Genomic DNA, 13,828 nt, shown 5'->3' with positions numbered 1-13,828 from the left:
GTCTCAGGAATCCTGGAATGGAAATGGCTGGGGCCGGAGGGCCCGGGGACTTGGGGTGACCTGCCCAGAACCAGCGCCAGCCTAGCTCCTCTCCTGCGCGGCGGGCGCAGGTCTCGCAGCCTCCTTTGTCCGCAGCCGGGTGTGGGCGCGTTAGACCTCCCAGCCTCACGGGGCTGCTGTGCGGCTGCAGGGACGGCCGCTGCGCTGCGGAGACCGAGGCTCGGGAGGCGGCGCCACGTGAGTCCCGGGCCGCCGGCCGCGGCCGCGCTGGAGATTACCGTATTTACCTAGGCCAGTGCCGGACCCTGGGGGCGGGTCACTGCGGGAGCACTACCGTATTTGCCGGGAGCTGCGCAGGCCCTTTCTGGGACCGGGGAGCGCTGCGACTTAATTACGTATTTATCCGGGGTGGCGTGATTCCCCGGGGAGCGCCGTGGGAGCGGGGTGCGGGTGGGTTGCTTTCATTCCCTAAGGGAGCGGGGCTTTCAGCGGGGTGGGATGGGTTGCGGGGGGGGCGGAGGGGGGGCGGGGAGACCTACGTATTTTCCTAGGGGTGGGGTTGCGACACAGAGTTTACCATATTTCTCCAGGATCGCTGTGGCCCCAGGAGTTGGCAGGGTTGTGCTGGGGGTGGGGGTGGGGGTGGGGGTCGGGTGGGTGGGGTCAGCTCTTCTGACTAATGCAGCTATTTGGTAAGAACCCCGGTGCGCGAAGCTGGCCATCTTTATGGAGGCGAGAGAGACGGGGCGCGGGAGCCGCTGCGGGAGTTACCGTATTTGCGCCGGGCAGCGCAGCTAGAGGAAAGGCACTGCTGGAGACGGGAGGAACAGGGGCGCAGCCTGGGCTGTGAGTGTGGGATGGGATGAGAAACTTGGGGGAGCAGGGGGGGCATGACCTTGGACCCTCTCAGCGGGCGGGGCCTTGGTTAGGGGTATAACTGAGGAAAGTGGGGAGGCCGCCCAGTGACCAGGCCAGGCTGACACTGGCCAAGGGGACTGCGATGATCTGCCTTTGCAATGTCAATGCAGCTGCCTGGGGACACACTTGTGGGTGGGGTGGGTCTATTGCAAGAAGTACTTGTCCCCTTCGTCAGGGTGAGGGTGTGTTCCCGCCTGGCCTGAGGGTTCAGGGAGACCGAAGGGGTATCTTCGAAGCCCCACTCTGCAGACTGGCTGAGGCTGCAGTAAGCAGTGAGATCCTGCACGGAGGTCCAGGGGAAGGGCCAGCAAGCTCCCCTGATGGGGGTGGGGGAAGGCAGGGCAGTGGCCAGGTCAGGGGCTCTGGAGCAGCCGGCCTCAGAGCTTGCAGAAGCAGGAGCCCAGGGGTGTCTGAGGCATGGGGGTGATGGCAGCAGACAGTGCTCTAGGGGAGCAGTGGCCCTTTGGGTATCCATGGCTCTGTGGTGGCTGGGATGATGGTGTTGGTCTTGTGATGTGTGTATTTTGAGGAGAGTTTAGTTGGTGAGCAGCTAATACATTGAGAAGAGCTTTCGACCGTGAGTCAGGAAATGAGGGCCTCGTCCTGGCTCACCTTGCTGTGTGACCTTGGGCAAGTAAGCTGACCTCCCTGGGCCTCGGTTTCTCCATCTATAAATTGGGGTTCAGTGAGCCCTGCCCTTTCCTCAGGGCTGTCGTGAGTACAATGGGAAACAATCGAAGAGGAACACGGTGCCCTGGGGAAGAGGATCCTTAGAAGAACCAGCGTGAGTGGATGGAGCTGCACTCGGGGGTGCTTGTTCAGGACTGAGGGCTGCTCGGCCGGGGCCAGGCTTTGCTGTGGGGATGCCAGGAGGAATGAGGCTGAGCTGCCCTGGGAGCTCACATTCGGGGTCAGTGACTTGCAAACAAACCTCTTACAGGCAAGCCTCCTTTTTACAAACAAGGCTGCTGCCTCTAGTGTTTGACTGAGGCTACTTTCAAAGCCTCAGCGGTTTTGTTTTGTTTCTTCTTTTAAGCTTTGCAAGAAATATCTTCAAACCACCCCCTACCCTTCCCTCCAGACTGGGGAGGCCCCTTCCTTACCCTCTCCCTGAGAAGCGGGTTGGAGAGAGAAGACACATCCCCGGGCAGGATAACTGGCAATAAATACCAGGAGCCCCTGAATCTGACCTTCCAGCGTTTGCTCAGTGCCTTGTACGGCAGGCACAGTGCTTGGTGCTGGGATCAAAGGCGGCGGCTCTGTCCTTAAGGTGTTCACAGGCGAGAAGACAAGGTGGCATGACTGACATGTATGCAGTGTGATGAGTGAGGGTCATAAGGTTGGGCCATGGGGCTCCTGGGAGGCTTCCAGGAGGAGGTGGCACTCCGGAAGGGCCTAAGGAGGGGCAGGATGGGATGAAGGGGTGGAGGAGAAAGAAGGGCACGCAGCAGAGGAACTGGCTTCAACAAGACTGTAAAGGGGCGGACGCTGCACGTCGTGCGAGGACAGAGGAATGGTCTTCCTGAGGCTGGGGCCGGCTGATCCGCGGGTCCCCCCTGACTCCTCTCTCTGCTTCTGCCTTCCCAGGGGCTGGTGATTACAGCTGGAAGTGCCCATGACCGAGCTGGCGTCCTCGGGGGGCGGGTCCCCCACGGGGGACGGGGAAGAGGGTCTGGGGGACGAGCGAGGCCTGGTCATCCACCACCCCACGGAGGAGCAGGCCCACCGCTGCGCGCTGTGCGGCCAGACCTTCCCGCAGCAGCCCAGCCTGGTGCGGCACCAGAAGGCGCACGCCGGGGCCGGCCGCGCCGCCGCCTTCGTGTGCCCCGAGTGTGGCAAGGCCTTCAGCGTCAAGCACAACCTGGAGGTGCACCAGCGCACCCACACCGGCGAGCGGCCCTTCCCCTGCCCCGAGTGCGGGCGCTGCTTCAGCCTCAAGCAGAACCTGCTCACGCACCGGCGCATCCACAGCGGCGAGAAGCCGCACCAGTGCGCGCAGTGCGGCCGCTGCTTCCGGGAGCCGCGCTTCCTGCTCAACCACCAGCGCACCCACGCGCGCCTGCCGGCGCCGCACCCCCGCCGCCCCGGCGTCTTCGGGGAGCGGCGGCCCTACTTCTGCGCCCGCTGCGGCAAGAGCTTCGCGCGCGAGGGCTCGCTCAAGACCCACCAGCGCAGCCACGGCCACGGCCTGGAGGGCCCGGCGGCCCACTTGGGCCGCGTGCTCTGAGGCGCGCAGGGCCGGCTGCCCGCGGTTTCCGGCCCCCGAGCTGTGCCCCTGAGCCCTGGAGGTGGCACTGGGCTGCGGATCCCCACCCGGATGGGATCCCGGGAGGCGAGCAGGGCTGGCTGGGGGTCTTGGAGGAGTGGGCCGCCACCCTGCTCGGTGGCCTCCTTCGGCTCCTCTCCCGGGACCCTCGGGCTGGCTGCACACCCCTGCGCTGGTTTTCCTCCTCACGCCGGCCAGGCCCAAGGCGAGCAGGTGAGACCCCGGGCCCAGAGCCTCTCAGGCTCGCAGGGAGGGGGTGGGTGATGTCAGGTGGGGACAGGAGGGGGTGGTGGGGCGTACTGGGCTGCCTCAGGTCCCTGTGACCAGTTTCTTACGAAATCTTCATTCCTAGGATGCCAGAGAGGAAAGCAACCTGGAGAGGGCCCCTCTCCACAGCCCCGGGCACAGCCGCCTGGCTCCAGCACCGTCTGGCGTCCCGGAGAAGTCATTCCATGTCATGTCTCAGTGTGCTCATCTGTAAGTTGGGGCTAAAAATGAGGGATATTGTGAGGGTTGTAATTGCCATTGCTAGATAAGAGAGGGTGATGCCGCTGGTGCAGGCCATGTTTGAACGCCCCCGCGTGCCGGGCACTGTGCTGGGCGGGGCGGGGTTCTCCAGAGGAGGCACGGACACGGGCCTTGCCCCTCGAGGTGCCACGCCTGGTGCTCACACAGCGTGATGAGGGCGGGCATAGAGGACAGACTATAAAGTGCTGGTGGTGGTGGGGGGTGGTGACGGGTGTCACCCAAGGCCTTTTGTTGGTTTGAATTGGGTCCTGGTGATGAACAGAGGTGCCCTAGGGAGAGCCGTGTTGGAGGAGGACTCAGAGGTGGGGCCCGATTGTGGCGGCTCACATCTGCCCTGCAGAGGACGGTGGCCAGGGAGGGGGGCCACCAGAAAGAGCAGAGTGACCTCAGATGTGCAGTTCAAGAACTGGAGGCCCTGTGAGCACAGATCAAAGGGGGAGGAGCAGGAGCCTTGAGGGTCTTGGGCTCCTCGGAGCCAGAGAACAGGAGGCCCTCAGCTACGAGGCTTGGCCAAGGTCGTGCAGTGAGAAAGGGCAGAGCCAGGACTCGCCCCAGGGCCTCTGTGTCCAAGTCGGCGCTCTGAGACCTGGGCTGCTTCAGCCATTTGGCAGACGAGGAAACGGAGGCTCATCCAAGCTTGCCCCAGACCACTTAGTGCTTCGTGGGACGGCAGTGCAAGCCTGGGCCCTATTTTGGGTTCTGGACCCCAAGATCCTTCATCTCTACTCCACCGCCCTTAGAGAGGCTCTTACTGATAGGAAAATGGAGCTTGGAGTATGTAGGAATGTGACCCGGGACCACGTGGCAGGAGCCTGGGCAGGGGCATCAATGGGCGGTATGCACATGGCATCCACAAGGGTGCGCTGGCAGGAAAGAAGTGGGGTTTGGAGAGGACCTGCACTCACAGAGCCCTGGCTCCATGCCCAGGGCTGTGTTTGGTGCTGGAGACCTGGCTCTGCCCTCTGCCCTTCCTTAGAGCTTTGTGGCTCCTCTGGGAACCCTCGCCCTCTGCCTGCCACCCTCAGGTGGCCATGGCAATGTGGTCTGGCACTTTAGAGATTAAACCGGGACCTGGGGCCTCTGGGACCGGTCACCAAAATGTCCTGAAGCCAAGTCATCTTGTTTGTAAATGGGTGAGTGATCCCTGAGCCCGTGGACGGTGCAGGTGGCCCAGCTGCCTGCCCTCTCCTAGCCCCAGAGGCGGGCTGGGCAGGGCTCTGTCATGGCCCCAGCCCTGACCCTGCTGTCTTTGTCTCCATGAACAGATGCGGAGTGGGCAGGACCTCTGGACAGTGTGCAAGGCACATGTGGGCACAGAAACTAGGATGGAGACCCTGGGAACTGCACCCTGGCAGAGGACTCGTGCCCTGGGAGGTGCCCTGCAGTGCCAGCAGAGGGGGCTGGTGGAGCCCAGGATTGGAGGCAGGTTCAGTTCCCTGGGAAAGACTCCCTGAACCTGTTGGGAGTCGTGGCTGGGGAAGAGCTCATCCTGGCTGCCTGGCCACCTGACCACGGACCTCCACGCTTGTGTGGCAGCAGGGACCGTGCCTGTGTGGAGAGCTGGCTTCTCGGCCCCGCCTGGCCCTCCAGAGATGGGAAGTGCCCGGCCTCAGAGAACACAGCACACTGGTGGCTGTCCTGGCTCCAGAGGCACGGCCTCCCAGGTGTGAACCAGACTTGCAGGCTTCACTTGCCTTTCAGCAAAGGTTCTTACCATAGTTGGGGGCATGGAGGCCTTTGGAAAGCTGACAAAGGCGATGAGCCGTCTCCCCAGGAAACCACGCATACCCACGTAGACGCACGAATCTACCAGAACACCAGGAGCTCCTGGACTCCAGGATGGAACCTCAACCCGGGACCCAACCCACCACCCTGTCCTTCCCTGGCCCCGAGCGCCCACCATGCAGGAGCATTCCTCCCTCCCCTGCCGGGCCTCCTTCCCTTGTTCAGGAATAAAGAATTCTGAGGAGGGGACCCTGTTAGTCACTCCGTTCTTCCAGACCTAAGACACAGCGCGTCAGGCCCTGGAACCTCAGTCCTTCCCCAGACGTCGCTGGAGGCTCCCCGGGCCGACGTTGCCCTTCCCTGGGTCAGCGTCGCTGGCTCTGGCTACCAGGCTGCTGGCTTCCTGGTGCAGCCCTGGGCTCCTGGCCGGGCTCTGAGCTCACCAGAAAGGTGATGGGAAAGCTGGGCCTTCGTGGACGCTGGGTGAAGCAGGACCCTTTGTGCAGCAGCCCCGCCCCGGCCTCAGCCTCAGCCAGGCATGGTGTGGGGCAGGCTGGGGAGGGGGACACAGCCTCCATCCTGGGACCAGCCGGCACCAGGCCAGGGGAGAGGCTGGCAGAGAAGCACCTCTGTGTCCCAAGTGGCCACTAGAGCAGGTGGAGGGGAGATGCCAGGCCAGACTCCTGGGTCTTCACACCGGACCAGGTGACCTGGAGCGAGCTTACAGGCCTCCCTACAATGAACCGCACGTCAGACAAGGCGAGACCCACCCGGGCTGGGTGGGTTTTTGATGGCAACCAGACTTCATGAAGTTGGTTATTTTTAGGGAAACCCTTGGGGGGTAGAGAGAGGTCTTTAGTCACAGAATTTATCATTATTGTTATTTTTGTTAATCCTGACTTGGAGGATATTTTTTCCATCGCTTTTCAGAGAGAGTGGAAGTTGGGGGGCGGGGAGAGAGAGAAGCATGGATGTAAGAGACACATCAATTGGTTGCCTCCCACCCGTGTCTTTGACTAAGAACCAAATCCAGGACCCTTTGATGCACGGGCTGATGCTCTAACCACTGAGCAATAGTGGCCAGGGCTTTAGTCACTGAATTTAGACCACAGCCCAGCAATGAGGGCATGTCGGTGTTGGGTTTGGGGCCGGGGGGGGGGGGTGCGCGGATGTTCCAGGGCTGGACTGGGTTTGGTCAGGGCTGTCCGGAGGCCCATCTACCATGTGCCTTGTCCTGGCCCCGAGGGTGGATAACAAACCACGCTGGGGGATCAGAGGAAGAGCAGGCACTCTTGGCCCCTGGAGCTCCACTCGCTCTGATTCTTGGCCAACAAGGAGGGAACCTCACAGGCTCACCCCTTCCCTGCTGACTGTCTGCTCGTTAACTGCCCCCCCCCGCCCCCCAACTCATAACTGGCTCCTCCTTCCTGCCTCTGGCTTCCCAGGAATTGCTCTGAAATGTGCCACTCCTGTCCCACGAAGCGCTCTTCTCCCCCAGGCCTAGCTTCCCTGCCTGCCTAGCTCGCATTCCCCTCCTCCTCTGCAGTGTCTGTGTCGACACACCACGCACCCTCAGGTATGGTGTGCAGTCTTATCCTCCAGCTTCCTGCGTGTGCATGTGTGCTGGTGCTGGGTCTGTGTGCGTGTATTTTAAATCTCCCACAAGACTGTGAGCTCCCTGAGGGCAAGGGTCATGCCATTGTTTCTTGAACCCAGCAGGAAAAATGGCTATTGGGTCAAGTGCTGGGCCGGTGATAAGAAGTGCGAAAGGGGAGGAGCTCCTGAATTCACTCGTGGGGGCATTTTATTGGGCTGTGGGCTGCCCCTGGGGCAATAATGGCCATAGGAGGCCTCAGGCCCCATCCCTACTTGGGGTAGTGGGACAGGAGGGACTCCCCCTACACCCCCCAACCCCCTGCCCCTGCCCGCCTCGCCCCAGGCTTCTCAAGACTGTGCCTAAATGGTCATCCAGGCTGGATATTTCTGTAGGCCACTGACGCCACAGGGGCTGACCGAGTGGAATAAATGTTCTGTTGGCATCAGTTGGTGTGAGGAGTGGTCCTTTGGGGCTCAGCTGGGAGCAGGGCGGTGACCTCCAGCTACCTCCATCATTTCTTGAGTCATGTTCAAGGGAACGTGGTGTGTGTCCAAGGGTTGTAGGAAGCATAACTCAAAAGGCATAGCAATGAATTAGCTGAGCCGTCCCATCTACTCCGGACAATGGCTGCTGCTTGGAGCTGGGTGATGGATATGGGAGCCCCTGGAAGTAGCCCCAACTGCTCGCTCAGCCCACAGTGAGGCCGGACCTGCTGAGCTCCTTCAGGTGGTTCCCATCGGTCCCTGAGAGGTGGCTGCTGAGAGCGAGGGAGTCAGAAGACTCTGCTTCTCGGGAGCCTGACCCGCGCAGTGTCTCCGAGGACCACACGCGCAGAGCATCCTGCACATGTGAGAGGTCATGACTGGAGTCTTCTTTAGGAGGCTCTGTGTGCTGCTGGCCACCGGTAGCTCTCAGGGAAGTGCACTGAGCGCCTCGTGGCAGCCCCTCACCAGTTGTGCCGAGGTCCTGCCGAATGGAGACGAGACACAGAACCTAGTTCGGGGCCAAGGTTGGGGTCTAGTCTGACTGCGTGGGCTTGACCAAGGCCCTTAGCATTTGACCCCAGTTTTCCGATCGTGAAGTAAGCGGGCTGTGCTCTGAGGTTTCTCTCACGTGTGGGTTTCTGCAGACCCGACTACTTGGGTGGTCTCTCTCAGGTGGTGACAAGCAGAGACCATGTAGGCCAGTGATGGGCCATGTCCAAGGCCTTGTGAGATGTCAGCCAGCCCCTGGTGCAGCTGGGTCCCCCTGGACGGCACCCCCTCCTCTGCTCCCCACGCTGGTCCTGTCACCAGCCTTGCTCCTTCGGACAGCTGCGAGCACCCCTACTCTGGAGCAGAGGCTCCGGGCCCTGGAGCTGGATACTTTCCCTTTAAGCTGTAGCACTGCAGGTTCTAGCCGCAGAGGCAGAGCCACCTGGGAGCAGACCTTCCTTGTTTCTGGAAGGTCATCGTTCCCTTGCTGCTAAACCCATGTAAAAACAAACACCCAGCAGCCTTCTTAATATTCTCCAACTAGGGCAGTGGTTGGCAAACTGCGGCTCGTGAGCCACATGCGGCTCTTTGGCCCCTTGAGTTTTTAGCAAAGGCCAGCTTAGGAGTACCCTGATTAAGTTAATAACAATGTACCTACTTATATAGTTTAAGTTTAAAAAATTTGGCTCTCAAAAGACATTTCAGAAGTTGTACTGTTGATATTGGGCTCTGTTGACTAATGAGTTTGCCGACCACTGGGCTAGGGGGTCGGGACGCATTTCACACGCAGATGCTTCAGACCAGCATGCCAGCTGTTGTGATGAATAATAACCGTTTTTAAAGGGCTGATGTTAAGCGGAGCAGCTAGGGCCTGGCACCTGAGGTGCGGGAAGGACCTGAAGTTCCCTCCTGGGTGAGGGGCTGAGCTGCTCTCTCCCTTGGCGTGGGAAACTCGGGGACAGGCAGTGTCCCTGAGACTGGGTTTAAAGCACACGGGCTCCAGAGAGCCTGTTTTTAGGAGCAGCGGGAACTGTGTCCACCTGTTGTTGGTGTGACTGGTCACTGTCCATTGACGGCATCCCTCGGACAGAGTCCATTTTCCCAGCACAGCTGATGTTGCTAGTGAAGCTGGACAATCGTATTACCGTAAATAAATGTCTCAAAGTAACATGTTGTACACCTCATATTTATACAATGTTGTACGTCACATTGATTGAATTAAAAGAAAGAACCTAAATAGGCTGCATATTGAAATCACTCCAGACTTTTTGTAACAAATGCCAATGGGAGAATGGCGCCCTCTAGTGCACACTTGGAGAACTGACGTCGAGGGAATTTGTAGAGGGCTGTTTCTCTGGTGCCCTGAGGCCTGCCTTGTCACCTTTATATTAGAATGTGCCATCAGGGACCATGTAAATCGCCAGTAAATATTTGTTGAATGAATAAATAGAACAACGAGGCTTTTTGGAGTGCCCTATGGAAGTGAGTAAAAAAAGCAGATGTGTGAAAGTAAATTGTCCCTTTAGGGATAGAATGAAGGTTGATGGCAATTATAGGGGACAAGAGAAAATTGGAGGCAAAAAAATTCAATGTTCGTTTTTTTTTTCTTCTGGGTTTCAAGAGGAAATAAAAAGAAACATAGAGTAACTTTCCAAAGAGAATTAGCCCAAATGCCAGGAATAAAAGTTTGCTCATAAAAACCTAAAACATTGTACAAGGGAAGAAGCTGGAATTTGGGTGATGCTGGCTGAGCCTCCCGCCCACAGGACAAGAGAGAAGGCGTGTAGCAAGAGTTGGAAAACTCACCAGCACCTCCTGTGAGTAAATCCTCAAACGGTAGACATCATGGGGAACTTGAACACTTATTGGACATTTGATAATACAGAATTATTATTTTTTTCTTATTTATAATTAAGTTACTGTGCTTACCTTAATGAAAGAATCTTTACCTTTTCAGAGATACATACTGAAGGAAATGCTATACAGGATTTGCTTGAAAATGGTTGGGGGGAATTGGACCCCCCTGACAAAGTTTGGACAACTTGAATTTGAGTGAGAGGAAACTGGGGCCCATTATACACTCTTCTCTCTACTGTTGCCATGTGTTAGAAACTTTCCATGATAACAATTCTAGCCTTTGGAAAATTCCCTTTGTAATATGTTTATAAAAGCCAAAATCTTAGTTAGGGAAGGAAAAAAGTTTGAGGATGATTTATTTATTTATTTATTTTAAAAGCAAATTTCTTTCTTTTTTTTAGATAAAGTGAAGAGTAATGTATAGATCAAAGAATATAAACTTCATTAATCTTTATTAAAAAATTAAAAAAATCCAATTACATACCAAAACATACAATATTATATTCATTTCAGGTGTACGGCATAGTAATTAGACATTTATTTAATTTACAAAGAGATTCCACCTCCCCTCCCCATAAGCCTAGTACCCACCTGACACAGTCATTACAATATTATTGACTATACTAGAGGCCCGGGGCATGAAAATTCATGCACTGGAGGGAGGGGGTCCCTCAGCCCACCCGGCCTGCCCGCTCTCTCAGTCCGGGAGCCCTCAGGGGTGGGAGGCAACCCAGTGATCAGGAGAAGGTGACGCCTCCATCATACCTCTGCTGCTGCCACTGCAGGCAGCACAAGCCTCGGCCAGCCCTGGTTACCTGAGCCTCAGGCCGGCCCTGGGCGGCAGGGAAGCTGACATCTGAGGCTTGCCTGTGCCTTGGGCTTCGGTTGTGCAGCTGCCATCCAAGGCTTGCCTGTGCCTCGGGCCGGCTCTGGGTGGCTGGGGGGCTGAGGGGATTGGGGGACTCTGGAGGCAGGTGTGCGGAGTGGCCAGACCCGCCTGGGGGCAGGCCCGGCCATGCCACGCGCCTGCCGCCCCAGAGGGCTGAGAAGACTGGGTGCCACCATCTTATGGCTGTGGGTGCCGCCATCTTTGTAAGGGCGTGATGGTCAATTAGCATATTTCTTATTTATTAGATAGGACTAGAGGCCCAGTACACAGGATTCGTGCACTGGTGGGGGGCGTAGCCTGCAGGGATCACCCGGCTGCTCATCCTGGTCAGCCAAGTGGCTTTGGCCCTGCCCTCTGAGCGGCTGCTCCTTGGTCAGGCATCTTCGGGGAGCCGAAGCACTTGCCTCTCCAGGGGACCCAGTCGGGGCCAAGCCCAGGGACAATAGCACTGAGAGGCGGCAGAGTAGGCCTCAGTCCTGCAGCGGCCATGAACCCGCCTCCTAGCCTCTGGGGTCAGCTCTGCGAACCTGGCGGCAGCAGCGCTGCGAGGCCTGTGGGTGTCCAGAGGAGGCGACAGGGAGCGAGGAGGAGGAGCCTTAGGTGAGGAGGCCACAATTGCAGCCTGGGTTCCTGCCTGTCGGCCCCGCGTTTGCAGCAGGAGCAGCCACTCATCCCGGTCAGCCGAGCGGTGCTCCCACTGTGGTAATGCACTGACCACCAGGGGGCAGCTCCTGCATTGAGCATCTGCCCCCTGTTGTTTAGTGCACATCATAGCGACTGGTCAACCGGTTGTTCTGGTCCTTCCACTGTTTGGTCACTGGGCTTTTCTTATACAGGATTCCCTATTCTGCATTTTATATCCCTGTGTGCTTGCAGCTGATTTGAAGTTTTGGTTTTGAGCCATTTCCTTTGGTCCAAGAGGTTATGATGGCTGGGAAGGGGAAGGCTGGGAGGACCGCTTTGCTTTGACACCTCCCCGGGCTTTTGATTGCCATCCTCCTCTCCCAGGGAGGCTACAAAGCAAAGGTTCCCATTTCCCAAGATGGTGACGTGCTCTTGCTTAGGCCTTATTATTCTTGGACTAGTGGCCCAGTGCACAAAATTCATGCACATTAAAAGGGGATTAATTGGAGGAAATATTTTAATATTGCTATTTGCCCTTTCTCTGTAATGGAAGTGTCAGACATGAAAGAAAATTAGTAAAATGTATATGAAAATCTTCCTTCTGCCAGAGTCTGGGGTGTGCCACAGGACCCAGAGTAAAGTCCCCGCCCACCCACGGTGCCTCAAAATCATGTGAGACCCAGACCCAGCCGGCCCCACCCCTGTTGGGTGAGATCCAGACCCGGCTGGCCCCACCCTCGTCAAGGCCGGCCGGGTGGGGTGCACAACCACAGGTTCCCCATCAAGCCCTGCCTGGTGGCGGGGCGCAGCCTCAGGTCCCCTACCCCAGCCCAGCGCCACGCAGCCTCAGGCCCCTGCTGATTGCTCATTAAGTACGGGAACTTGGCCTCTGCTGTGGGTGCAGCCATCTTGTGTTACGAAAACCGCGCTTCAGCTGTGGGCGCTGCCATCTTTGTGACAGTGTGGTGGCCAATTTGCATATTCCCTCTTTATTAGATAGGATACTTTTGAGAAGATTGAAACATGTTTTTATTTTGTTTGACTTTTAGTTGTTTTCAGTGCAAAGGTTGGCATGAATATCTTATGGGGAACAGGAATGAGTCATGATGTTTTCGGCTTCTCTGCCTGCCCCATGTCCGTATCTCAGACTCAGTGTCCCCAAGCGGAAAACACCAGCCTGTCACAGCCCAGGCTCCATGATGGTTGTTTCTGTGATTCTGATGGCCGTAGAGACTTCATACTGGAGGAACCAGGCAGTGTTTGTCCATTCCAGACTGGCTTTTTTGCTTAGTGTCATGTCCTTGGGGTTCATCCAGGAGAGCAGACTTGTTATTGTGACGCAGAGACTGGCCGTTCCGTGAACTTGAGCTCACACTTGCACACCAGGGCTGGTCTTTGAAATGTCGGAGGTGGCGCTGAGCTTTCTGAAACCTGCGGGAAGGAGGAGTAGGCTTTGAGGGGCTGCTCCTCAAAACAGGAATGAGTCATGATGTTTTCGGCTCCTCTTCCTGCCCCGTGTCCAGCTGGGGTGAGCCACCGTGGCGGGTGGAAGGGCGTGGTCTGATCTTGTAATGAATCGAGTTGATGCCCGAGGGTGGAGCCTTCCAGGATGCAGTCCTCCTTACTAAGGGGGGTATGTGGGGTGGGGAATGGTCCCACCAAGAGGTAGCCCCTAGACTCCAGACTCAGCCAATCATCCGGGTGAATGCAAGCCTTTATGTGACTCAGAAAATGGTGTCCCTTCTGCAGGTTAAAGATTTAAAAATAAGCAAATTGTCTTACCTAATAATAGACAAACATGTAAATTGACCGTACCTCTGCTACACCACCAGCCAATCAGGAGTGATATGCAAATTAACCCAACAAAGATGGCTGTTAATTTGCATACACAGGCGCCGAGTGATGGGGGCAGGATGCTTGCATCGTTGCCATGGCGATGATGTGTTCTGCCCCACCCCTGGCCTCTCAGGGCCTCTGGGCAGCGTGGGAAAGCGGGGCCGAAGCGGAAAGGGGCTGGGCCGGAGTGGAAAGGCGGTGCCGGCAGCCAGGGAAAGGAAAGCCCATTCTAGCATGAATCTTCATGCATCGGGCTTCTAGTTCCTTAATAATAATTATTGTAACAAACAAAGACTCTATTTGAATAAGACATTTAATTCCACCAAAAAATTGTCAAAATATACACATTTCGTTAGAAGACACTTTACTGCCATCTACCCAAACTGTGGTGACCACATATTTCCTGTCTTTGAAGTAAAACAACATGTAACATTTTTTCGAAGTGACAAATGTCTAGCTATGATTAACACGTTCTTCGCTGTGGCAGCTTGAACGATTGTAATAGCAGTCCTGAATTCATCTCCTAACAATTATTTTATTGTTTCTATCTCCTAATTATATCATAAACGGTTCTCTTTTCCACCATCCACATTCGTTGTCACTATATTAGTTCA

The 13,828-nt window shown here is 56.7% G+C and overlaps 1 protein-coding gene across 4 annotated transcripts; it reads left to right on the top strand.

Annotated features, from left to right (window-relative positions):
• The first annotated feature begins 694 nt into the window (after positions 1-694).
• Positions 695-6,111, top strand: LOC307107838 (uncharacterized protein). 4 transcript variants are annotated; one of them, XM_079785343.1, is made up of 5 exons: positions 695-846; positions 1,626-1,702; positions 2,506-3,397; positions 3,537-3,661; positions 4,978-6,111. In XM_079785343.1, the coding sequence occupies exon 3, from the start codon at positions 2,534-2,536 to the stop codon at positions 3,143-3,145; it is 612 nt and encodes a 203-aa protein (XP_079641469.1). In that variant the 5' UTR covers positions 695-846; positions 1,626-1,702; positions 2,506-2,533; the 3' UTR covers positions 3,146-3,397; positions 3,537-3,661; positions 4,978-6,111. The 4 variants fall into 4 exon arrangements, with proteins under 4 accessions (XP_079641469.1, XP_079641471.1, XP_079641470.1 ...); XM_079785345.1 differs by lacking the exon at positions 1,626-1,702; XM_079785346.1 differs by lacking the exons at positions 695-846; positions 1,626-1,702 and adding an exon at positions 1,717-1,828 and having other exon boundaries at positions 1,955-3,397.
• Positions 6,112-13,828: the final 7,717 nt, after the last annotated feature.

This window comes from Cnephaeus nilssonii (genome assembly GCF_951640355.1).
Source record: "Cnephaeus nilssonii genome assembly, chromosome: 12".
In the NCBI taxonomy this organism is placed as follows: domain Eukaryota; kingdom Metazoa; phylum Chordata; class Mammalia; order Chiroptera; family Vespertilionidae; genus Cnephaeus; species Cnephaeus nilssonii.
Note: the sequence above shows the minus strand (reverse complement) of the source record. Positions and strands in the feature narration are given on the sequence as shown.

What these genes read in the sequence shown, in the direction of transcription:
- LOC307107838 (XM_079785345.1), top strand. Translation starts at nt 2,534, where the DNA reads ATGACCGAGCTGGCGTCCTCGGGGGGCGGGTCCCCCACGGGGGACGGG.